Source organism: Petaurus breviceps, unplaced genomic scaffold (genome assembly GCF_028583685.1).
Source record: "Petaurus breviceps papuanus isolate PSGF00001 unplaced genomic scaffold, PetGlider_PUasm1.0 685, whole genome shotgun sequence".
Lineage (NCBI taxonomy): Eukaryota > Metazoa > Chordata > Mammalia > Diprotodontia > Petauridae > Petaurus > Petaurus breviceps.
Window position 1 is genome coordinate 720,377 of NW_027186455.1, and position 25,977 is coordinate 746,353.

Consider the following 25,977-nt stretch of genomic DNA (forward strand, 5'->3'; position numbering starts at 1 on the left):
CAGAAAAACACACACTTCTGTTTCATTGACTGCACTAAAATCTTTGACTGTGTGGATCAAAACAAAATGTGCCAAGTCCCCAAAGAGATGGGAGTACCAGATCATCTTACATGTGTCTGAGGAACCTGTATGTGGATCAAGAAGCAACAGTTAGAACTGAACATGGAACAACTGATCAGTTTAAAAGTGGAAAAAAAGTACGACAAGGCTGTATACTGCCACCTTATTTATTTAATTTATATGCAGAGTCATCATGAAAAATACCAGGCTGTATGAACCAAAGACTGGAATTAAAGGTGCTAGAAGAAATAGCAACAATTTCAAGTATGCAGACGGTAACACTCTGATGGCAGAAAGTGAAGAATTATGAAGCCTCTTGAGGGTGAAAGAGTAGGGTATAAAAGCTGACAGATCATGGCAATTGGTGCCATTGCTTCCTGGAAAATAGAAGGAGAAGAAATGGAAGCAGTGTCAAATCTTAAATTCTTGGGCTCAAAGATCATTATAGATGACTACTGAAGTCATGAAATTAAAAGAAACTTGCTCCTCGAAGGGAAAACTACGACTACCACATGTTTTCAAATTGTGGTGCTGGAGAACACTTTTGAGAGTCCCTTGAACATCAAGGAGGACAAATCAGACAATATTTAAAGAAATTAATTCAGACTATTCATTGTAAGGACAAATACTGAAGTGAAGCTTAAATACTTTGGCCCCATAATGAGAAGACAGGACTCACTGGAAAAGACCCTGATGTTTGGAAAGATTGAAGGCAAAAGGAAAAGGGGATAGCAGAGGATGAGATAGATAATGTCATGGAAGCAATGAACATGAGTTTTGACAGACTTCAGGAGATAGTGGAAGATAGAAAGGCCTGGTATGCTATGGTCCATGGACTCATGAGGAGTCAGACATGACTGACTGCTCATTTGAGCAAAATAAATCATCAATTTTGTCATTCCCCCCAAACCAAAGTACTCTTTTAGTACTGAGTTCCAATGGCCAATGGGAAGTAAGCAAAGAATTCGTCATCCCCAAAATGCAAAAAACACTGAGTTAGCACAATTGGTTGGTCAGAAGGAGGCAGGAAAACTCTGTACATTTCATGTTATCTACTGAATCCAAGCAGTTTCATACTTATATGAAACTCATACTCATATTCATTAGAAAGTATCTGAATCCACAAAGTAGCTGTACTCTCATTTGCTTTTCAAAAAAGTTCTTGCCTTTTCTCAATTCCAATTCTCTTTGGCTTAGCCTTAGGAAAAGTACAATGTCCATTTGCATGATTCTGAACTGAAATCCTTAAATTTCATTAAGTACATACACAAACAACAGAACAACTGGAAGAAGGTGGTGAAACTTGGTGGCAATTTCTATTTCCAACAAGCCTGTTTATTTTTAATATCTGTCACCAGACCTGAGTTCCAAAAGAAGAAAGAAAGTCACTTCTATGGTTAAACAAATCATGGTAAATGAATGTAATGAAATATTACTGTGCGGGCATAAATAACCAACATGACAAATAGAGAAAAGCATGCGATGACTTGCATGAAACAATGCAAAACAACCACAAAATAAATGAAGCTGAATGTTGTTGAAATTACAAATAATAAACTTGGACCCAAAGAAGAGATACAAGTAGACATATCCTTTCACTCTTTTGAAGAAGTAGGAATCCATGGATCATTGCATACAGCATCAGATTATTTTTCTATGCATTGACTGGGTTTGCTGGATTTTTTTCCCTCTTCTTCCTCTCTTTCTTTTAAAACAAAATTATTTATTATAAGGGAAGGTGCTCTGTGAGGGGGAAGAAGTGAACAAAAAGAGGAAAAGTCAGACGTTATAGAAACAAAAGATATCAATAAAAATCTATTTTAAAGAAAATGAAGCAATGTAAGAGATATAATTTCCATGTCTGATTTCCAAGCAAATAGATTGCTTCCCATACTTTATCCAGATGCTTCTTACATACCCTACTGTTAACAGCTTACTAAGGTCATATCCAATTGTGGCAAAACAGTGTCACAGGACCAATTGTTATGGCAGACTGGCTCTTTTGGCCCACTTAATGACCCATCTGTAGTGTGTTTTCAGCTGGGCTGCAGCAAAAATCACCAGAATGTATAGGCAGAATTGTAATAAATCAAATCTCTTAGTTCATCCATGCCATGGTTTGGTGACTTGCTCGATATGGAAACAGTCAATATTAAAAGGATGGTATTTCTGAAGGGTCAAATTTCTCAGGGGGAGGGTAAGTAACAGAATTCTTGTCCAGTGATCTGGGGCAATCTGTATTTCCCCCCTCTTTTCAGTGGTTAAATGAAGGTAGAATGTAGTTTGTACTGGCCTGAAAAACACATGTTGACAAGAAAAAAAATTTAGTAAGTACAATACCATTTTTTCCCCATAAACAGAACTCACAGCTCACAGAGGCTCATATAAATTGTTATTGGAGGGGAACTTAAAAGTCATCTAATCCAACCCTCATCTTGCAGATGAGGAAAGTCAACTGAGAAAGGAGACTTGCCAGAAGTCACACAAGCAGGAAGTACCATAACTGGGAGTAAAGCCCAATTCCTCTGAAAGCAAATACGAGGATCTTTCTATTAACTGTTAAAAAGGGTGCTATTTCTCGCTCTTGTCATTCTGAATGACAAATCCCAAAGCCAATGGACAAGAGGGTTGGATCTAGCCTGATGAGTTTTCAGAACTATGAGATAATGTTAACTACATGGACAAGAATGGCCAACAAAAATTCTAAGGATCTGATGACCTCCTCTTCTCTAATACAATCTAGTCATTCTTGAGAGGCAACTTCTTTGATTTTCAAGAGCCTTCCACTTGATAATGCTGTAGGAATGACTTTATTGTTTTCTTCCATTAAATTATATTCTGGGCAGAGGATTTTCAATGTTAATGTTTAGGCACAGCTATCACCTAGTGATCTTCATTTCTGATGGAAACTGGGTCTTTTTACTGTTCTTGCAAGTTTCTTAGCAATTTAGATGACAGGCATATGATTGCTTTTATAATATATATGTGTGGAATACATATGTGTGAAAAGACCCAGGAATTTATCTATAATAAATATTTTTGTTGGCATGTCTACCAAAAACATGTTTACGTGCCGACTCTCTTCCTTAAATGTATACTTCTGAGGGCAGCAGGGTTTTGGTTTGTTTACTTTTCCTTTTCCTTATATCCCCAGTGCTTAGCACAATGTCTAGCACAAAGTAAGCATGCTTACTGACTGACTATTCTCTCCAGACTATACACAATTATTCAACTTTTACAGAGACTAGACTATGGAAAGTTGCAGAGAAGTGTCAAAAGAATTAACCTGAAATTCTGGGTCCCAGTTCTGTCTTTCCTAACAATTTTTGATACAACATTGGGCAAGTCACTTCCTCTTTGTGGGCCTAAGTTTCTCCACCTAAAGCAAAAGGATAATATTTGATGCTATCTAAAGTCCTTTCTAGTTCGAACATCCCATTTGCGTTTCTATCATTGTCCATTTATCTGTTTGGCCCTCTTTCTCTCTCTGTCATGCTTAACTGTGTACCTACTTTGACAGCATTATTTTTAGGCTGAGACTGTACCAAAGGGTTTTCTAAGAAAGCTGGATGCATAACTCTATGAATCATGACGGGGTCAACGCGTGTCTCATTTTTATATTAGCTGTCACTCTTCATAGCTATGCAGGCATTTTTAAAACAATTAATTCTATTACTCTCTCCTGAAAGCCTTGTAATGTCTTCAATAGCTGGAATTAGGGGTAAGAAGGGGTCTAAAGGACAATAAACAGCTGAGGGGAACTGGTCAACTAATTCAGGCATAAATCTACTGACAAATGGAGGCCTGTGTAGAAGCTGAAAGTGGGGAAGGGACATGACCCAAAGGAATTTGAAATTGAGGAAACTCAACTATTTGTAATGTTTGTAAATACATTTCTCCACAGTATTTGTTATATGCATATTGCATAAGAATTACACATTATAAATGAATCACAAGCAGAATATGAAGTTATTCTGGTCTGCGTCTGATCCAGGCCAGTTCCCTGGTAGTTTAGGCTTGATATTGCCAACTAGACACTTACAGGTTATCCAACAGTTAACAAAAGGATGTTTACTTAGCTGTGGCAGGAAGAGGATATATATATAAGGATAATAAGGAGGTGGACTGAGAAGCCATTGAGTTGATTCAGCTGAATGAAGCTCTTATTGCGATCCCCTAGCCAAGCATCAGAGCACCCCTAAAGCTCCTTCTGGCTATTTTGTACTTGATGATGGAGATGATGAGGAAGTGACATCAACTCACGTAGTCCTCTGAGAGAATTAAATCTCAAGAATGGCTTCAATACCTCTAAAGGAAAAAAAAACTAGTCTAACCTTTACAGGGGAGGGGGTAGCAAGGGAAAATATGAATGGAAAGGTTAGGATATTGTTCCTAATATAGAATAGTTTTTAAAAGAACTTTCACTATCTTGGGCAGGACACAAGGGAGACAGTTGACGGGAGGACCACCAGTATTAGAATATGAAGACTTGGGTTTTGTGGTGAGGGACAAGTCACTGAATCTTTAATATGTTTCAATTTTCTTTTAAAAGTGGGTCTACAGGGGGGCGGCCAGGTGGCTCAGCGAGTAAGAGCACCGGCTCCAGTGTTGGGACAACCTGGAGATCGAATCCCAGGCTCAGACACTCAGCACCACACCCAGAAATAACTGGCCGTGTAACCTTGAGCAAGTTACTTAACCCTGATTGCTTAAAAAAAAAAAGTGGGTCTACAGGTCTGAGCTCCCACTTAAACCACCTCCAATACTTATAAAATATGACTCTAAAAAAATTCTAGAGCTACAGAACCAACAAAGCGACAGAGAGAAACACATCTCCCAATGAAGGCAGCCTGGCAGAATGACAGAAAGGGTCTATCAGACCAAGATGAGATCCAAGCAGAGTCCCACATGACCACGCAGCCCCAAACCCAGGGAGGTCCTGATCAGTGACACAGACTGATGAGAGCAGACTTCAGGAGAGTGAATAACCAGCAACTGTGGCAGTTTCCAGACTTCTCAATCAATCTGTTGGAACCGGGTGACAGAAGAGTGTGGTGCGGCCCCTGCCCCAGGGTGAAAGGTGGCGGAGGCACTGTGGCTGCGGTTGCTGCCATATGGCTGCCTCTTGAGCTCCTGGACTACAGATCAAAGGGAGACCAAGCAACTATTCAGAGGGTAATCACTCTTTCTTTGTCCTGCTTGGATCTGGGTCTCCATCTTGGACGGAGTGTCCTGTGGTGAGAAACACCACTGTGCCAGAGCTTGTGGTGGATGTAGAGAAGGTACCCTCCAAAGACCTCTGAAAACATTTGTGAAAACCCCAGTGATTTGGGAAACAACTCTCTCAACTCTGGAAACAGAGTTCTAACATGGCAAAGAGATCAAAAGTCAAGTAATTGGCCGGCAAGATGAGCAAGCAGAGGAAGCAAAATCAGACCACAGAATCTTTCTTTGGGCACAAAAAAGATCAAAACATGGAACCAGAAGAAGTCAATGAAGTCAAAATTACTGCAACAAAAGTTTCCAAGAAAAATATGAATTGGTTACAGGCCATGGAGGAGATCAAGAAGGATTTTGAAAATCAAGTAAGAAAAGTGGAGGAAAAATTGGAAAGAGAAATGAGAATGATGCAAGAAAATCATGAAAAGCATGTCAACAGCCTGCTAATGGAGACCAAAAAAAATACTGAAGAAGATAATACCTTAAAAATAGACTAACTCAAATGGCAAAAGAGGCCTAAAAATCCAGTGAGGAGAAAAAATGCCTTAAAAAGCTGATTTGCCCAGATGCAAAAGGAATTTCAAATAGTCACTGAAGAGAATAATTCCTTCAAAATTAGAATGGAGCAAATAGAAGCTAATGACTTTATGAGAAATCAAGATACTAAAAAACAGATCCTCACAACTGAAAAAATAGAAGGCAATGTGAAATATCTCATTGGAAAAACCACTGACCTGGAAAATAGATCCAGGAGAGATAATTTAAAAATGATTGGACTACCTGAAAACCACGATCAAAAAAAAGAGGCTAGAAATCATCCTTCAAGAAATTCTCATGGAAAATTGCCCTGATATTCTAGAATTGGAGGGCAAAATAGAAATTGAAAGAATTCACCAAACACCCTTTGAAAAAGATTCCAAAAAGAAAACTCCTAGGAATATTATAGCAAAATTCCAGAGTTCCCAGGTCAAGGAAAAAAATACTGCAAGCAATGAGGGAAAAAAAATGTTAAAAGAATTGTTTTTACATGCAACTGGAAAATAATATATACAGGCACTGGGTATAGAAAACCATCTTGTGCTACTAGAAAGTTGGGGGTGGAGGGGAGGAGAAGAGAGAACAGATTCAGGGAAGGGGTATTCAGTAGGCTTGCTATCTTGGTGTGTGGGGTAGGGGAGAGACAGGGAGAAAATCTATAACTCAAAATCTTGTGTAAATGAATGTTGAAAACTAAAAATAAATTTAAAAAAAGAAAAAATGGGGCTACAGGGCAGCTAGGTGGCACAGGGAATAGAGTACCAGCCCTATAGTCAGGAGGACCTAAAATCAAATCCAGCCTCAGACACTTAATCTCAATTGCCCTGCCTTCCCCCTCCAAAAGGACCAAAAATAATGGACTACAACAGTGCTTAAAGGAAAGCTCATTACAAACTTTATAGTATTACCACGTGGTGAGTTATTATCATCAATTAAGTCTATTCAGTATAACATCAATGCCCATAATACCATAGTAATAGTTTACCTTTCTGTAGCACTTTAGGTCATCATAACAGCCCTATGAAGTATGCAGTAAGAGTAACAGTGACAACAATAATAAAAACAACTGAGAAATATTTAGAGCCTTAAAGTTTGCAAAGTCCTTCACATGCATTATTACTTCCTTTGATTCTCCCAACAATCCAGCAAACTAAGTGCTATAGATAATTTTTTTTCTTTTTTTTCAAATGCTTTATTAACCTCTGATATACATCATTCATTTCCACCAGATTTTGAGTTACAAATTTTCTCCCAGTTGTTCCCCTACCCACCAGCCCAAAGTAGCAGTCCCACAGAATATCCCCTCCTCCAATCTGCTCTCTCCCATATTTTCTCCATACCCCTTTTGACTTTTCCAGTAGGGCATGGTGGATCTTGATGTATATCTTATTTCCCAAATACATCTACAATAGTATTAATAATAGTATATGTATATGTATATATATTTAAACATTTGATTTTAAAACTTTGAATTCCAGATTCATTGCCTTCCTCCCTTGTCACCCACCCTTACTGGGAAGATAAGCAGTTCAGTACAGGCTTTACATGTGTAGCTAATGCAAAACATTAACATAGTAGATATATTGTAGAAGACTGACTATATTTCCCTTCCTCCTATCCCACTTCCCACTTGTTCTATTCTCTACTTAGATCCTGTACCTTTTCAAAAGTGGGTGCTTCCAACTTCTCTCCCCCCTAACCTGCTCTCCCTTCCATCATCCCCCCTCTCATCCCCTTCCCCCCTATTCCCCTGTAGGGTGAGATGCCCTATTTAGTGTGCATTTCATTCCTTCCCCAAGCCAAATTCAATGAGAATTAGGTTGACACATTCCCTTTTGCCGTCCTATTCCTCCTCTCCATTATAACCATTTTCCCTTACCTCTTCTATAAGAGATAGTTTACCCCGTTCTGTCTCTCCCTATCTCTCTCTCACCTCTTAATTTCACCATTTAAGTATCATCCCTTTCTATTGAATTGGTCCTGTGCCCTCTATCTATGCATACCTGTAAACATATATACACACATTCACATATGTATTCATATGTCCATATACCCTCATATTTATTTGTATTCCCTTCAACTATTTTCATACTGAGAAAAGTTTCATCAGTTACAATTATTGTTTTCCCATATAGGAATGTTAATAGTTCAAATTTGATGAGTTCCTTATGATTTCTTTTCCCTGTTTACCTTCTCATGCTTCTCTTACTTCTTGTATCTGAATGTCCAATTTTCTATTCAACTCTGGTTTTTTTTCATCAAGAATGCTTGAAAGAAAGCAGTACAGCGAGTAAGAGCACCGGCTCCAGTGTTGGGATGACCTGGATCAAATCCTGGCTCAGATACTCAGCACCACACCCAGAAATAACTGGTTGTGTAACCTTGAACAAGTTACTTAACCCCGATTGCTTAAAAAAAAAAAGGATGCTTGAAAGTCCTCTATTCCACTGAATGACCATATTTTCCCCTAAAATATGATACTCAGTTTTGCTGGATAGGTGATTCTTGGTTTTAATCCCAGCTCCTTTGACCTCTAGAATATCATATTCCAAGCCCTTTGATCCCTCAGTATAGAAGCTGCCAGATCCTGGGTTATCCTGATTGTGTTTCCACAATATTCAAATTGTTTCTTCCTGGCTGCTTGTAATATTCTCTCCATAATATGGGAATTCTGGAACATGGCTATAATATTCCTAGGAGTTTTCTTTTTGGGATCTTTTTCAGGAGGTGATCAGTGGATTCTTTCAACCTTGATTTTGCCCTCTGGTTCTAAAACATCAGGGCAGTTTTCCTTGAGAATTTCTTGGAGAATGATTTCTAGGTTCTTTCTTTGATCCTGGCTGCCAGGTAGTCCAATAATTTTTAAATTATCTCTCCTGGATCTACTTTCTAGGTCAGTGGTTTTTCCCATGAGATATTTCACATTGCCTTCTATTCTTTCATTTGTTTGGATCTGTTTAACAGCATCTTGATTTCTCATAAAGTCATTAACTTCCATTTGCTCCAATCTAATTCTGAAGGAATGATTCTCCTCAGTGAGCTTTTGAGATTCTTTTTCCATCTGGAAAATTTGGCTTTTTAAGGCATTCTTCTCCTCATTGCCTTTTTGAGCCTCTTATGCCATTTGAGATAGTCTATTTTTAAGGTGTTATTTTCCTCAGCCAGGCTGTTGACTCTCACTATGTAATTTTCTTGCATTGTTCTCATTTCTCTTCCCAATTTTCCTCCACTTCTCTTATCTGCTTCTTAAGGTCCTCTATGGCCTGTAACCAGCTTGTATTTTCCTTTGAAGCTTTTGGTGCAGTTCTGACTTCACTGTCTTTCTCCTGTTCCATGCTTTGATCCTTTTTGCCCCCAAAATAAGAGTCTAATGTTGGAATCTTCTGTTTGCTTTGTTTCCTTTGCCTGTTCATGTTGCCACTCAATTACTTGACTTTTGGGCTTTTTGTCACAGTAGGACTCTGCTACCAGACAGGGGAGCTTTCATCCCAAATGCTGGTGTTTTCTCAGCTGCCAGAGGTATTAGATGGGTGCCCTCTCTGAGCCCTCCACACTCTCTGACAAGCTGGACACAAACCCCAGAATCTCAACCCTAGACCACAATCCAGATCCAAGCAGGTTAAAGCAAGAGCGATTACCCCTCAGACTGGTGCTTGGTCCCCCTACACCGTGCAGTTCAGGAGCTGAAGCTTTCATGTGGTTGTGGCTGCAGGGCCACGGCTTCTTGCCCTGGTGTCAAAAGCCAATGCACGCCCAACTACTGGGTCCCAAAGTCCACAGTAAACTGACCTCTCACTTTGTCCTTAGCATATATGTATTGATAATTCTGGAAATGGCCACAGCTGCTGCTGATCTGGACTCCCAGTGCCAGAGGCCAGTGGCTGGTCAGGTCTGCCCTGTGGCTAAAACCTCTAGCTCATGTAGGCCTGGGCTTGGCTCCCAGAGTGCTACACTGGCTGAGTCCTGCCGGCGTGCCAGGCTGTCCTCAGTGGGAGGTTAGCTTCTCTGTGTCATTTTGTGGGTTCTGCAGTTCCAAAGTTTGTTCAGAGTCCCCTTTTACGTGAATTGGGGAAGGTGGAAGCCAAGATCTGTGTGGAGGTCCTGCTTCTACTCCACCATCTTGACTCAACTCCCTATAGATAATATTTAATGGGTCTTTGAATTGTTATAATAGAGAGGTCTAGTTAGGTAACTTACTCTTTCAATGGAGATCAGTACCTCCTCTATAACTGATAGACTTAAAGAATTGCCTGGCCCCCTCAGAAGTCACATAACTTGCCTTGGTTCACCAAGCCAGTTTTCGTCAGAGGCAAGAATTCAGACTAGGTCTTTCTGACTCCAAATCCAGTTCTTTCTCCACTAGACCACACTGCATCTTGCTCTAGGTATAACTGCAGGCATTGTGAGTTGCCTGAGGTAACAAAGCTAGTGGCTATGGTGGAATTAGAATCCAAGCCTATGATTCCAAGTCCCAGGATCTATATGCTTCAAGCAGGTATTTTCATTTTACAGATGAAGAAAATGAGTCTGATAGGGGTTAAATGTCTTAACATCATAGGATTTGGTGTTTGGACAAACTTCAGAGATTGATCCCAATCAGCTCAGGACACTGAAGTTCAGAGAACAGAGTCAATGGTTATGTTAACTGCTAAGTAGTGTTATTGGGATTTGAACTCATGTCCTTATATTCTAAATCAAATATTCTATTGACTAAATCATGCTACATGATTTCTGAGGATAATACAGTAGCTAAAATCCATTCCCCTGTACATTTGGAATTCATCTACTACTAGTTTTGGCAAGGACCTTTATAGAGAGCTCTGTTTAAAAGTTTGAAATTCACTGCTTGTTCTTTAAATTTAATCAGAAAGACTAGTAAGTCTCTGCCAAGTAAGTTAGTTTTTTTCCCCCTAAACGTCAATGAAGCCATCTTTGAAGCCTGATTGGCCCAAGGGTATAAGGTGTGAGATATTAGTCGAATTTGGGGTCACCTAAGTTCAGTATAAAAGGAGTACTCCTATGTTCCAGACAGTTTATTCCCTCTACATGAGATTCCATCTATGATTCCATCTATCTTTGCTCATGCTCCTCCCCACACCTGGACCATACTTCATTGTCATCTGCACCTCTTAGAAACCTTAGCTCTCATTGAAGCTCAACAAAAGTGCCACCTCCTTAAGAACACCTCCTTGGGTTTCAAAGTCTCTCTATTGCCTTGCCAAAAGTCAAAACCCTTTCCTGAGGTCATGGGCAGAAAGAGGAGCTACAATCAATTGAGTCAACATGTCTCCTTTATGTACTATTGTTGAATAAATTATTTTGTTTAATAATTAGATGGTCTAAGACAGTGGTGTCAAACTCAAATAGAAACTGATCCCTGTTGGCCCATCTATTGACATTGAAAACCACAAATTAACATAATTTTTGTTGTATTATATTTTTATTTATTTTGTTAAACATTTCCCAATAACATTTTAATCTTGTCTGGGGGTACCACTCTGGGCATTTGCTGATCATGAATTTGACAACTCTGATTTAGGAATAACTTATTTCACAATTCCAAATCTAATCCTACACCACTGTACCAGTCAAAGTTGGACCCAGGCCTGAACTTGGAATGGGGGTGGGGTGGGGCATGAACAATTCTCTTTAATAAGTGAGACCTAGTTGAGTCTGAGAACAATCCTCTTTTTCACATTAATGAATTGCTCTGTAAGCAGAACCACCACTGGCTTCATGAGTTGCACAGTATATCTTAAAGGCTCTATTTATCCTCCTCACAAGTTACTTAACTTAGTTCTATAGTAAATCTAAGCAGGAAGTATGCATCTCTATCCTTCTGGAAATAGTACATGTTTCTGTGCAAAGATTCATCAAATGAAAACAGAGCAGGGAAATATTCACATCTTTTACTCAGAAAGCTGCCACCATTTCTCTTTCATTCATTAACAGCAACAACAACAAAAGGAACCCAAAACATATAATATTTGCCAAACTCAATAATTCTAAAGATATAAAGAGATAAAGATAAGAGATAAAGCAAGCAGTTGGGTTATAGTGCCAAAAGATGGCTGAGATGATCACCTGCCCTACATCCCTGCACAAAATTGTGCTTAAAGCAAAGAGGGAAATGAAAGCTTTTGTTCGGGAATTTTTTTTAGCCACCCCCAAATATGGATTTTTTTAAAATTGGGTAGATATGTTGGTGAGTTTTAGTGAACTGTCCTCCCTCCCCCGCCCCTTACTTAGTTATTCTTTATTAAAAGGAATAGTGTACTGGATAAAGAATGGGGAGGAATCGATTCAAAGATAAAGGTGATGGAAAAACAGAAGACATTATTCCTCATTTTTAAAATCAGCCAGAAATTCCAAATCCTCCCTGAAGTAATCCATCGCTATGTTTAACAGCCCCCAATAATGTAATGTCTAAGATTTGGAGGCTTGCTCTCAGTAACTTTTAACCCCATTTCATTGGAAATGATGCCATAGAAAGACCCTTCTTTTCCCTGAAGCCTAGTTTTCTTCCTCCTTTGCCTCCTCTAGCTGACACATGAAAACCCACTCTGCCGACCAATTTGGTTTGTAGCCTCTGAATCATCCTCAATTCTTTGCTCTTCCTCAACATCCCTTCTAGTCCCTTCCCCCCTTTATATTCAGTCCTTTTCCAGGTCTTGTTGATTCTATCCCCACGACATCATTTTCCTGTGTCTTTTTCTTTTCTTTCACATGGCCGTCATCCCAGTTCATACCCTTATCACCTCTTGTGAGACTCTTGGAATAGTCTCCCTGCTGCCAGTTTCTCCCATCTTGAATTCATTTACCACAAAGAGGCCAATTAAAATTCCTAAGGCACAACTACAGCTCTGTTATTCCTCTGCTCATGAAACTTCAATGGCTCCCTAATGCTTCTAGGACAAAATACAAAATCCTACATTTAAATCTCTTCATAGTTTGACTCTAACCTATCTTTTCAGATGAGTTTCACATTATTTTCCCTCATACATTCTATATATCAGTCAGTTTATGCCCTGAATGTGAGATTCCACCTTCTTCCTGCTTGTCTTTGGATGAACTGTTCCCTATAAGTGGAATGCTCTCTTTCTTTACACCTCCATGTCTTAGAAAGTCTCATTTTCTTTAAGGCTCAGATAAAACACCATCTCCTTCTGGACACCTTTCTTGGTAGCCTCATCATTAATGTTCTGTCTCCTATCCCTAAATTACACTGAAATATTCATATAGCAAAACAGTTTCTGAACCAACATGCACATAAATACAGAATAAGACAAACACATACATATATTCAGCACCTACAAAGTGCAAGGCACTGTGCTAAGTGCTTTACAAATATTATCTCATTTCATCCTATCCTGAGAATACAGGCATTATTATTATGCCCATTTCACACTTGAGGAAACCACAGCACAGGTTAAATGATTTGCCCAGAGTCACAGAGCTTGTGACTGAAGTCACATTTGAACTCAGGTTTCAGAGCACATGGAATTGAATAGTCACATATTTAGGCATCCTCAGACAAATTATATGTTTGTAGGTATGTAGATTCCATACTATGATAGGATAACCTTCAAATGATTTTGATGATGAATTCAAATGATTTAAAGTATTTAAAGCACTGCAGTGGGGCAAAAACAAGAGAAGAGCTTAGAGGTCATATGATCCATCCTCTTATTTTACAGATTAGGAAAATGAAACTCAGAAAGATGAAGTGAATTATCCAAAGTCACATACATATGGACAAATACCAGAGACATTTTACACAAAGAACCGGAGGTTAGAAAAGGTCAAGTGACTTGCTCAAGATTCCACAGTAAAGGGTAATACTGGTCCATGGCAGAGTCTGAATTCAAATGCAGTTTTTCTGACTACAAGTCTAGTGCTCTTTGAAATAGTCCACTTTACCTCACCACCACTCCTGTTGCGCAGAAGTGTTCTGTATCAGGGATACCATCCCATTAACTCCATGAAGCTTTTCCTGATTTCTCTAGCTATAAGTGATTTTTCCCTCATCTGCTCTCATAAGACTTTATACTCATCTTATACACTTAAATATTATACAGATTTAAGTGGGTTAGCTATATGCCTGTCTTGTTTCCCTCCCCCCCCATTAGACTTTTACTTGAGGACAAAGCACTTGTCTTATTTTTATTATTCTCTCTCATAGTGCAGAGCACAGTAGATGGCACACTGAACATCCTTAACAAATATTCGTTGGGTGAATGAAAGCTCAAAAAGTTCAGAAGCTTCACATAGACTCTGTTCTTTGTACAGATGATGCCAATTACATTTAGACCTGAAGTGGTACTTTACAGCAAAGTACCCTCTTTTATGGGGAAGAGGAACCTTGTTTTCAAACCATTGCATCATTAAACTGTTTACTTTTTTACAACTCACTCAGATTAACATAACACACAGCACAAACTCATAATTTTAATCTATATATTATGCATGAAAGTGTCAGGGTGTAGTTGAACTATTTAACATATAAATTAGCTAAACATGGATCATTAAGACAAGAGCAGCAACATCAACCTCTGCAATTAACCTTTTAAAAAACACAGAGTTAATCAATCTGAAATTCTATGGCTCATTAAGCCTAAGACCCTTAAATGCTCCAGTGTTTCATTATGGTATAGAGGGTTATCTGAGAGTCCTCAAAAGGCCATGTCAAAGGAAGACTAGTTCATCAAGGTCCCATCAAGTTAGAATGACTTTGGGAAAGACTTAGAAATAGGCTCATCACCAGAAAGTTGCTCATTAGTTGATGATGTTTTGGGGCACAGCAACTCATAAAAATCACCTACCAAGGCATGGAGAGAATTGGCAATAAGGGTTAATCTGTGATGGCAGGAGGAATTCTCAGACTAATGAAACCACTGGCCTTTTGAGGTATTAAACAGCATCTCAGATTAAAGAAATGATTTTTGTCCATTAGATAGTGATCTCCTTGAGGGCAGGGACTCTTTTGTCTCTTTTTGTATCCCCAGCACTTAGCACAGTGCTCAGCATCTCGCAGGCTCTTAATATTTATTGACTTACTGTCTGACTAGTTGTATAATATAGGCTCATAGCATAGGCAAAAAATTAGAATTTACTTGGATTACAACCAATGTCCCCTGTGTTTGGAATGCCCTCTCTTCCTCTACCCGCTACTTTACACATTCTTCAAGGACCTTCCCAAATGCAACTTCCTCCATGAAGTATTCTTGATCCCCTGTCTGGAAAAGTGATTGATCCCTCACACATTACACTTTTCTACCTTTAGCTGCTGTAAAAAATTAGAGCAGCGTTTAATGATTAGAAAGCTGTCCTTATAGCCAGGAAGAAATTGGTTCCTCTGACATATTCTGACTGTGTGTAAATCACTCAGTCCCTCAGACCCCTAGAAAACCCTCTAGGACTGTAAGTTGCAGAGAAGGTGCTGACTTGATGTTTCCTCACTAGGTAGTTTCCTATAGCAACTAAATAACAAGTTCAATCCCTGCACTATTCATGTATAGGCCTTATATGCCTCTTCTAGGTTCCATAAGAGCAAGAACCATGATTTATTCGTGTCTGTATCTCCCTCAGGCACCTAGCAGAGTGCACCTAGCATTGTGTGTCCTTTTTTTCAGCTTTAAAAAGACCATCAATTTCAGCTGTGTGGGTACTAATACAGACCTCGGTAGCTGGTCTTCATGAGTTACTATGGCCAAAAATATATATAATTTCTTGGTGGTCAATTTTTAGAATGTGAACTTCTTTGAACATACTGCAAAGATATTCCTCAAATGGCAGACATAGTCAGTCAGAGCTTGAACTTCTCTGACAATTACAGATTATTTTCACACTATGATCAAGACTTGGAGGAAGACCTTAGAGGAATGCTACATATTGTCATAGGTTCTGATGAATTATTCAATAGGAGAATAAAGGTTAAAAGGATAAAGAAGAGTAAAAAGAATTAAGATAAAAAGATATATACAAAATATATCTAATACTATGTATAGCCTTTTAATTTATTTTGTATATGATGCCAATTGACTAATATTATATATAGCCTTTTTATTTATTTTGTATGTGATGCTAATCGAGGCATGGACTTTTACTTAAACTGTGTTAGAATTCTATACATATCTGTGGTAATCAGAAGAAATTGAAAAATGAACAAAAATTGGTCACAAATATAACAAGCTTTTAATTAACAGTTTTTCTTTATTAATTGTCATGAATATTGCCAGTCTATTGATGATAATAATAATAGCTAGTATTTCTATAGTGATTTAGGGTTTGCAAAGCCCCTTTCTCTTTTATCTTTACAACTCTGGGAGTCTGATGCTTTTATTATCCCTATTTTATAGATATGAAAACTGAGGAAAACATGGGTTAAGATATATTCCAAGGTCATATAGCTAGTAAGTATCTGAGGCAATATTCAAATTTAGGTCTTCCTGACTGCAAGTCCTGCACTATCCAATGTTCCACCTAGCTGCCTCCAAGTCTAACATTTACTGTTTAAAGAAAATCAGGTTGTTTTTAATCCTGTATGAACCATCATTCACATTTCTAAAAACTTCCCTATTACAACTTTAAAGAAGTACAAGAAGGCCAAACCCTTTTCCCAATCCCTCTTAATTCTAATCACCTCTATCTGCTAATTATTTTTTATTTATCCTGTATATAACTTGCTTTGTATATATCTTTTTGCATGTTGTGTCCAACATTATATCATAAGCTCCTTGACGTCAGGGATTGCCTTTTCTCTCTTTCTACAACTCCAGTGTTTAGTACAGTGCCTGGAACATAGTAGGTGCTTAACAAATATTTATTGATTGAAGGATTGAAGTATTAGAACTGAGGGATTCTGTGCTTCTTGAAGCTTTTGCCCTGTTGCTTTGCTACACTTCCATCTATTTGGCACTTAACACTTTTCACATTCTTTATCTCATTTGACCCTTACAAAAACATTGTGAAGCAGTCGGGACAGGTTTTATGGCCTCCATTGTATATAAAAAGAAACTGAGACTCAGTGTTTACATGGCTTTTCTGGAGGTCACATAGAGTTGTCTACCCAGGAATAAATTTCAGGGGTCATGATTTCTAAGCCAATTTACTTTCTAGTCACAAAACCATTCCCCAAATAACTATTGAGGTCAACATGACCTCAAAGGTTATCCAAAATTGTCCTTCAATTCTATGCTTAAAAACTTCTAGTGTTTCTAGTGCATTCTGGGCTAAAGCAATATAAGTCCAATTTCTTTTTTACTGACAGTTCTTCAAATATTTTAAGATAATTTTCATGTCCCATAGTCTCTTCTTTATTAGATTAAATATTCCAAGTTCCTTCACCCAATCCTAACATGGCATAGCTTCCATGCCTTTCAGTATCCTGGTCAATTTGCTAGTGTTCTTCAAATCCAGTGCCCCAAACTGAACACATACTAGATGTGGTATGACCAGGGTGAAGTACAGCAGGACAGTCACCTCCTTCACCTTCTTTTGGAAACTAGAAATGCAATACTGTAAGCTCTAAGTTCATTTACACTACTGGCTGTATCAGGAAGCTTATTTCTGCCTGCTGAAATTATAGTAATAAAAAGTATCTAAGGCATATTCCAATATCCTCCCCCCTGGTACTATAAATAACATCTGATGGAGAAATTTGTGATCTCCTGGGTCTTGAATAATTAAACTTGTTAGTTAAGAAAACCCATTTATGATGTGAAATTCGGTGAACTCACAGTAATTATGTCAAATAGAGAACCAAATATTTGAAGCACAGAATGTCTATCAGAAATGAAATAGACTTCAGAAATCATATAAATCAAACAGTAACCCAGATAAGGGAAATGACTTGCCTAATATCACAAAATATGTTTATAGCATACCTGAGCCTAAAACCTTAGTGTCTTATTTCTCAAAATACTATTCTTCTGTTTTCTTTTTTATGGTCTTAAAAACATGTGTGTGTACATATATATATATTCTTCCACTGTGACTTAAGTTGTACTTGAATTTACAAACACTTTTCTGTTTTTCTTCCCTGCTTCATGTAAAAGGAATAACTTGTAAGCCTCTTAAAAGAGAAAATGTACAGTATGATTTGAAGGGGCTTTGTTATATAACATGGCCTGTGTTTAAATATGCAAGCCAGGTTGCATTTCCTATAGTAAAGCCTTCCAAAAAGTCCCACTCATCAACATGCCCCAGAGAATCATTGAGCTAGAAACAGAGCTGTCCTCAGGATTTTTATACCAGTGAAGCCCCAGAAATTGCTATGAGGCACATTAAAAAAAAGAGAGAATTAAAGCTCATCTTCCTATAGCTCTTATAAGAACACATTTCTCATAATCATCATTTTAGGAAGGCATTGTCAGTATTATTATTCCCATTTTACAGATGTAGAAACTGAGACTCAGAGAGGTAATGGGACTTAACCCACATAATTAGTGAATGGGAGAACTCAAACTTGAAAGACACAAGTCCTCTAGCTAAAAATCCAAGGGGATCAGAGAAAGGAGCTCCTAGCTGTGATTCAGAAAACAAAATGTAAGTCCCCAAGTCAAATGTAAGCAGAGATTATCTTTCTTTTTATCTCTATAGCTTCAGTCCTTAGTGCAGGCTTTGTCCATGGGAGATTTTTAATAAATGTTTAATATATTTATTGATTTATTAATTTTTAATAAATATTTATTTAATTAAATCTGAGCATCCCCAAATGGGGTCATCCCTTCTTTTTAAATAAATGGTATGGTTTAATTAGGACCAGGAATATAAAATATTTAATATTTATTTCCCCTCTACCCTTACCCCCAGAAAACTAATTCACTTTTTACTGTCCTCTAACAGCTTTGGCTTTCTCCATTCTTCAATATCCTTAAAAAAAGAGATATACTTGGGAGAAAGTTCACTGGGTTGAGGAATACCAGGGAATGACTGTGAAGTACAAAAAAAAAGGAGCATCAATAAAGGAAATTGTTGATTCCATTCAATAATGGAAAAACAACTATCCCTAAGAAAATTTCTATCAATTTGAAAGTATATAGATATATAAAACATATTCAAGTGAATCACATGATTTATTTGCTTATTCATAGATTTTCATAAAATATAAGATTCAGCAGTCACCTGCATTAAAGCTTTGGTGTAACTGAACTATTTATATTTCGCTAACTTATTCTACATGGCCACTAAGGGTAGACTTAGGAGTAATGAGAGGCATTTGTAAAAGGCACATTTAGCCTTTTTATAAGGAAAACTTCTTAAAAATTAAGTCCTATCCAAAAGTGGAATGGCCCATCTTAAGAAGTGGTGAATTCCTCCTCCCTGGAGGTTTATAACAAAGGGTGGATAAACACTTCTGGGATATGATATAGAAGGTATTATCAGTCAGGTACTGGACTGTATTAGATGCCTTGTGAGGTTCCTTCTAACACTGAAATTGATCCTATAATAACACTTAAAAGAAATCATAACATCATTCTGAGATCTAAGCACATATACTACCCACTGACAATTCATTTTGTTATTCACTGAGCTTTAAAAGGTTATCATGCATATGTAAGATGGTATAATGCTTGCCATGGTCATTTTCCCATGAAACTGGAAGTTTTGATTAGCTCTGATATGTTTTCTATATGGTATTTGTGGTGCTATTTATAGTGCTGTTCACCTTCAAAAATAATTTTGCATATTAACAAATGACATGTCCTCCCCACCTGTCATCCAGGAACAAGGTAATGCTGACATAAAAATCATTGAGTTTCCTGGGTAAAAGTGTCATTTAAATGTAACGTTCCATTGTTTGTACCCTCATGGAGGGTACAAGCATAAGGATCCCTAAAAGTCTCATTTGTAAAATTGTCTGATCTATAGCACACAACATTATTCTACTATACTATTTTACCATTGGAGTACCCCACATACTGGACAATAATTTCTATTGAAATGAAAATGCTGAAGGCAAATAGTTATAGACTGCAGAATATTGGAGCTAAAAGGGGTGTTAGAGCTCTTCTAATCCAACCCCTCTGATGCTCATGAAACCTGAGGTTGCTCAGTGTACTTGAAATAGCAGTAGATTTGCAAAAATAACTGCCAAAATCATCTCCTAAGACATAACTGACCATGTCACTCTTCTACTCAAAGACCTTATTTGGCTCCCCATTGTCTCTAGGATAAATACAAATAATTTAAATAAATATAAATGCTTCAGCTTAGTATTTACAGCCCTCTACAAACTGGATCCCACCCCTCTCAAACCTTATTTCATGGTGCCTCCCTTTACATGCTCAACATTCCAGCTAAACCGTATTGCTAAACTGGTTCCTAAACTTGTGTGGTCTCCTACGTCTTTGTTTTGACTTGGAATGTACTCTCTTTTTATTTTCAATTATCAGACTCTTTTCTTATTTCAGGTCCTAGATCAAATGCCACTGCTATGATATTATCCCTGGTATACCCTGCTCTCAGTGTTCACTCACTATTCACCTTAATTTGTGTTAATCATACTGACCTTTAGTTGCACCATATATTCTTGCTCCTTGAGGTCAGAGATTGTTTAATTTTTGTTTTTCTATCATCAGTTCCTAGTCAGCACCTTGCACGAAGGAGGCATTTTAAAAAATATTTGTCAAATTTGAACAATATCTATTTGAAAAATCTATAGAATCTTAAAGAGGGATGCTTCAATAATACACTAATACACTATTTGTATTTGTATGACTTTGAAAACAATGTAGTAAATGGTGAGGTATAATACAGTGAAGATTGTTTCTTTTTCCCCAGGGGAGTTAATTATTGGAGTCAGTGAATTAAAGGTAATAATGAGGAAAAAAATTCAAAGTAAAGGGCTAAGTGCATCTAGTTCAGTGCATCTACTTCTGCATTGGAGTCTTTCTAGAAAAAGTAGGTCTTAAACAAAAGTAAAAAAAAACTGCAAAGGGAGAATACATGGTAAAGGAAAAAAGGAAAAAAGAAGATCCAGGAGAGGGAGAAAGTTAATTAAAACAATCAGAAGATGGATATTAGAAGCTTAGTACATTGGGCAATTGGCCATCAGAACACTAACATTACAGCACCTAATATCAAAGGAAAAAATCCATCTCATTTTATAATGACATATACTTATCTTTTATATTTTTCATAAGTTGCTTCCCTATCCTAATATTTTCTCAAAACACAAGTGATCCAGATTGAAAGCCAAAATGTCTCACATAATTTATATATGTGCATAAAATGCAAGATTTCCTATATGCAGGAATTCTCTGTGAGAGAGAAGGGTAAACATAGGCCTACTCTACTGACTTTTGGGGATGGAACAATTATATAATATGTCCCAGCTGGTATTTAGACTTTGGGAAATGCGTAGGACACTAATGTATTTAGAAATATCATGTTTCATTTATAATTCAATAATTCTTCAAATGGTTCATTAAATCAAGTCTTAAAATTAGCTATGAAAACAATCTTAATTCCCAAAGGTGAAGTTGATTAATTTAAGTGTAATCAACAGCCAAGAAATGAGTAATGAACTAAAAGTTTTTTTATCCACAATTCTAAGATAATAAGGGTACCTCTAGTTACTTGGTAGAATGAATCAATCCATTACAAAGGTAAGTAGTAAACAATATATGTTGGTGTTTGAAAAATTAGCTTTTTTTTACTCCTACTAATTATTTGACCACAAAAATCTGACCTGTGTAAAGAAAATTAATTGTGATTAAAAGGAAAATTCAAGAAGTAGCTAGACTTCATGGTCATACATTATATCTACTCTGTCTAAAGGATCACTGTGGCACACATTTAAACAGGTTCAAAGTATATAACCAATGTCATTTAGCACCATGATGTGCTAAATTGAACACCTTGAAGCATTGGATAGTTTCCACCCATCTCTCCTAGGATGGGTTTTTAAATATATGTTTAGCTTTCAACCTTCTCTTGCTCTATCATACTTGATTCTTGTCATCTTTATTACATCCACCCCTCTCTTTGGAAATCAACCACCTCTTCATTTTGTGACCACATATCCTCACATGATTCTGCCCCATTAATTCCCTAGCACAGATCAGTATAAGTAGACACACTTCTTCCCATCCCCCAAAATAAGAATGAAAATTTCACTTAGTGAGCTGAATGTGGTCTTCTAAGACTCCATAGTAATCCAGCCTAAATTTGAACGAGGGATTCTGCTTATAAATTGACTTCGCTTTACAGACCAAGATCTAAATAAAGTTTTTTTGTATGACCTTGCTTTCTTTTCTACTTACCAATGACCCAGTAATGTGTATAAGAACATTTAAAAGCTACAACAAAGGGACACTGAGGACCAAATGAGGAAGTCCAGTGTACCATGTTATATTAAAGTGGCCTTTCCCCTCTGAAAAGTAGGAAGTATCACTTGCAATAAGTAAAATTATGACAATCATGCACTGAAGTACCATTATCAACAGGGCTTGTAATTTTTATGCTGTCTATGATCACAGTTATAATTGCCAGAAATAACTAATTACAGAATAATAGTCAGATGACATGAAGGAATTGGCTTTTCCAGTGAGATCTGATAGACGTATCCAGCTTGAGGGCAGAAAACATGTAAAACAAAGCTAACACACACTCACATGCTAATTACAGGGTAAGTACATTAGAATAAACCAAATGTTGTATGTTACATGATTCAAGAGGGCATTTGTAAAGACAAAATTCCAAGCAAAGCCTCAGATGTTGGTGAAAAGAAGTATTGGGCATAAGCTTAAATTCATCATTCATTGTACTTCAGAACTGGTGTTTTGTTTTTTACTCTTTTTTTTTTAACAAAAGGAAGAAAATTCTGGTTTAATCTGTTTGTTCAATACTTATTTAACTAGACATACATACACTCCCCTTCCTCAATACCAAAGTAGCTATATCTAGAAAAGATGGGACATACCTGTGTCTACTGGGGGCCAGGATAAAGAAGACTATTCATTCCAGTTTGAATATATTGTTGGTCCTACCAAACAGGTCTTTTTCTTTTTCTTTTTGGTGGACTGTGGGTAATTAAACCTGGTTCGGTATACCAGGTGTCTTCAAACACGTATTAAATATTGCAGAGGTATGAAGGAAGCTACAAAATGTTATTGGAAACTATACTGTCAATCAGGTGTCCTCAGCCATGGAAAATGACAACTCCAGAAAACTGAGGGTGGAGGGAAATAAAAAAGGAAGCTTAAAAAAAATTTTTAAGCAAAAGGGCATTATTACAAAGGAAAAAAAGGGGGGGGCCTTACCATGCAGTGCATCAGGAAGAGGAGAGGGGCAGGGAGCATTCTGCAGACATTGGGCTGAGCATGGCATCCAGGTATCCTGTGAACTGGGCAGGCGTCTTCAGCACCATTCTTCTGGACAAAGCGACAAGTTTTCAGCGGGTTTCAGATGGCTATTGGGCTCCAGATACCCAGAGCTCATTTCATTTCCTTCTCCTGGAAAGATTTTTCCTCCAGTCAAGTCTCAGCTCAGCACTAGCATTTCCCTGCTGCTCCCAGGGGATCTTCATGCCCAGCTTCTGGGGTCATCACAGACTTTAGAGAAGCAAAAGAGAGAGACCTTGTTGAAGCCCACGCACTGACTACGGTTCTAAAGTGGATAGAGAAAGGATGGGTTGGGAGGCCTTAGAAGGCAAAAATGAGTAGCCTTAAAAGAACCATCCCCACCCATGAGGGCTCCTAGATTTTCTGACGACCGGGCAATCTTCAGAAAACATCGAAAACTTTCCCACGCGGCGAGTTCGTCTGGTTGCTTCTCTGGGGTGCGCCAACAACCTACATCCATTAAAAGAATTTGGGAACCATCTTACCCACTCCAACAGCAGCGGCAGCAGCCGCCGCCGCCGCAAAGGAGGCAGAGGCAGCAGTAGAGGCACGGAAAGAAGCAGGAGCGACCACCTCAGCTTCCGCGGGCCCAACTAAGTTGGGGGAATGCGAAGAGCTGTGGGTGTCAGACAGCCTTGGGAGGGTGGTCTGCAATGTCAGGAGTTTCCCCTCCCCCCACCACCAACCACTGGGATGGGGATAGGGTGGGTGGAGGGTCCTCTCTTGTCTTCTCTTCAGAGCGCTAGGAGAGCAGAGCAGGTCAGTGCATAGGGAGAAAGGTGGGGAGAGGGAGCATGCCTCTGTGTGTGTGCATGTGTGCGTATGTGCGTGTGCGTGCGTGTGTGTGTGTGTGTGTGTGTGTGTGTGTGTGTGTGTGTGTGCGCGCGCGCGCGTATCTGAAAGTGGGGGCAATTTGGGAGTGCCTGCTTGGAGATGGAGGGAGCGGAAGAGGGGTGGTTCCTGCGCCCCCTCCTGCCTTCAGGGTGACGAGCAGCTCGGGCTTCCCCACTTCTTGGTATGCGGAGCTCGGTTACCTAGCGACTCACTCCGGGGAGCCCACGCTGACGCCTGTTAGCGGGAGCTGCGGCAGCCGCCAGCCAAGAGGAGGGGGAGATGCGGAGGGGGCGGGCTCATAGCCTCACGATCTTCTAGGTTTCTTCTCCTCCCTCCTCCTCCGGCCACCCCTTTCCTTTTCTAATTCTTCTTGGTTAAGGGGAGGTGGTAAATCCTCACTCCTAAGTCGGGAAGGGGAGAGGGCTGACGGGGCAGCGCAGGGCGTTAAAGCCATCTTATCCTCCATCCTCTCCACCTCATGCCTTGGCTCTCTCTGCCACCTACTCCCACCGAGCTTTGCACACTGGCTAGATGTGGCCAAAATGGGGGAAAGAGCTTGGGGAGAGAATAGGAGAATTGGGGATGGGGCCGTCACTGGAAAGGGAGACAAGGGAGGGGCGAAAGACTGGAGAGGAAGGGAATGTCTTTATTAGGAGGTAGGGCTTCCCCGAGCCATGGACTGGGACCACTGCACTGGTGCTCCCACTCAGGGTTCGCCCAGGGCGGTAGGAGAGGAGCAGCAGGTGGCTGCGCTCCTGCCCGTGGAGGGGGGTGGCGGGATAAACTGGGTGATGGGGATGAAAGGAGTGCTACCTTTCTGGAGCGTTCGATGCATCTGGACAGTGGGAGCTGAGAGAGATGCGCCCAAGGCCAATTTGGAAGCTTGCAGAATGGAGGCACGTGGGTGTGGGTGTGTGACACACAAACGCACCTAAAATCCACGAGGGCTAAATGGGGCCAGTTCTGTTGCTGGCGAACAGGCCTCCAATTTGTCCACTCTTTTTCTAACAGCTATAGGGCAGGTAGGGAAGGTAGGGCAGTATATCCTCTCTGATGGACTGTCCTCTTCCTTTCCCCTATGTCTTCCTCCTCTATTCCCGCTCTGTGAAAACACCAGGACTTAGCACAGTGCCTGGCACACAGTAGGCACTCAATAAATGCCTTTTGACTTCACTTTCTAAGATCTTTGTGCAAACGAAAGAGAACCAAGTCTCTTATTAACGACCTGCCACAGTCAGTTTCTCTCAAATCAAAAGTTTAGTTTTGACAGAGGAGCATTTGCTTTCTGGCCTCATCAATCTTGACCAGCTTTAGAAATGATCTTCTTTATCTAATCATCACACTGTATTCTATGCCTTGGCTTCTTATTTTCCCTGATGTGTTCATCTTTCTTTTTCTCTTCCTTATGGGTTATGGGAGTGGAGATGGAAAGGTTCACTGGAGAATCAAGGAAGGAACTCACTAGATTGGGGGTAAAATCAGGCCACTGCTGTATCTTGATCAGCTAATAAACATTTATTTAGCACCCACTATGTGCTAGGTAACTGAGAATGAAACAGGTTCTATCCTTGAGAAGCTTTCTTGGGGAAACAATATGTGTATGCTCTTGAAAGAAGGGAGTGTTTCACTTTTTGCAATTATATCCTCATCTCCAAGGACAGTGCCTGGCTCATAGTAAACTCTTCATAAATGCATATTAATTGGTTGAGGTATATACAAAATGTATCTCTTCTCTTAAATTAACACATTCTTGGAAAGGTGGTGGATTTTGCACCTTGCAATGGTACCTTAGTTATAATCAAGTTCTGCTATATAAAGCCCAACTCCTATCCAAAACATCTTTCTGTCTCCTTGTAAGTATGTATGTATATGTGATTTGACTAATCTAGAAAGAGTTTTTCTTCTGGACATACTCTCTGGTGTGTGTCACTGGAGAGAGGTAGACAGAGACAGAGAGGAGAAAGGGAATAAGCCTTTA

General features: G+C 39.0%; 1 protein-coding gene across 1 annotated transcript in view; it reads right to left on the reverse strand.

Annotated features, from left to right (window-relative positions):
- Window positions 1-24,106, reverse strand: part of TUNAR (TCL1 upstream neural differentiation-associated RNA) — a 74,029-nt gene extending 49,923 nt beyond the window's left edge. The window contains exon 1 of the mRNA XM_069104242.1: window positions 23,085-24,106. Within this exon, the coding sequence (XP_068960343.1) occupies window positions 23,085-23,123 (39 nt within the window). The 5' untranslated portion in view covers window positions 23,124-24,106. The remainder of the gene's footprint in view (window positions 1-23,084) is intronic.
- Between the last annotated feature and the right edge of the window lie 1,871 nt (window positions 24,107-25,977).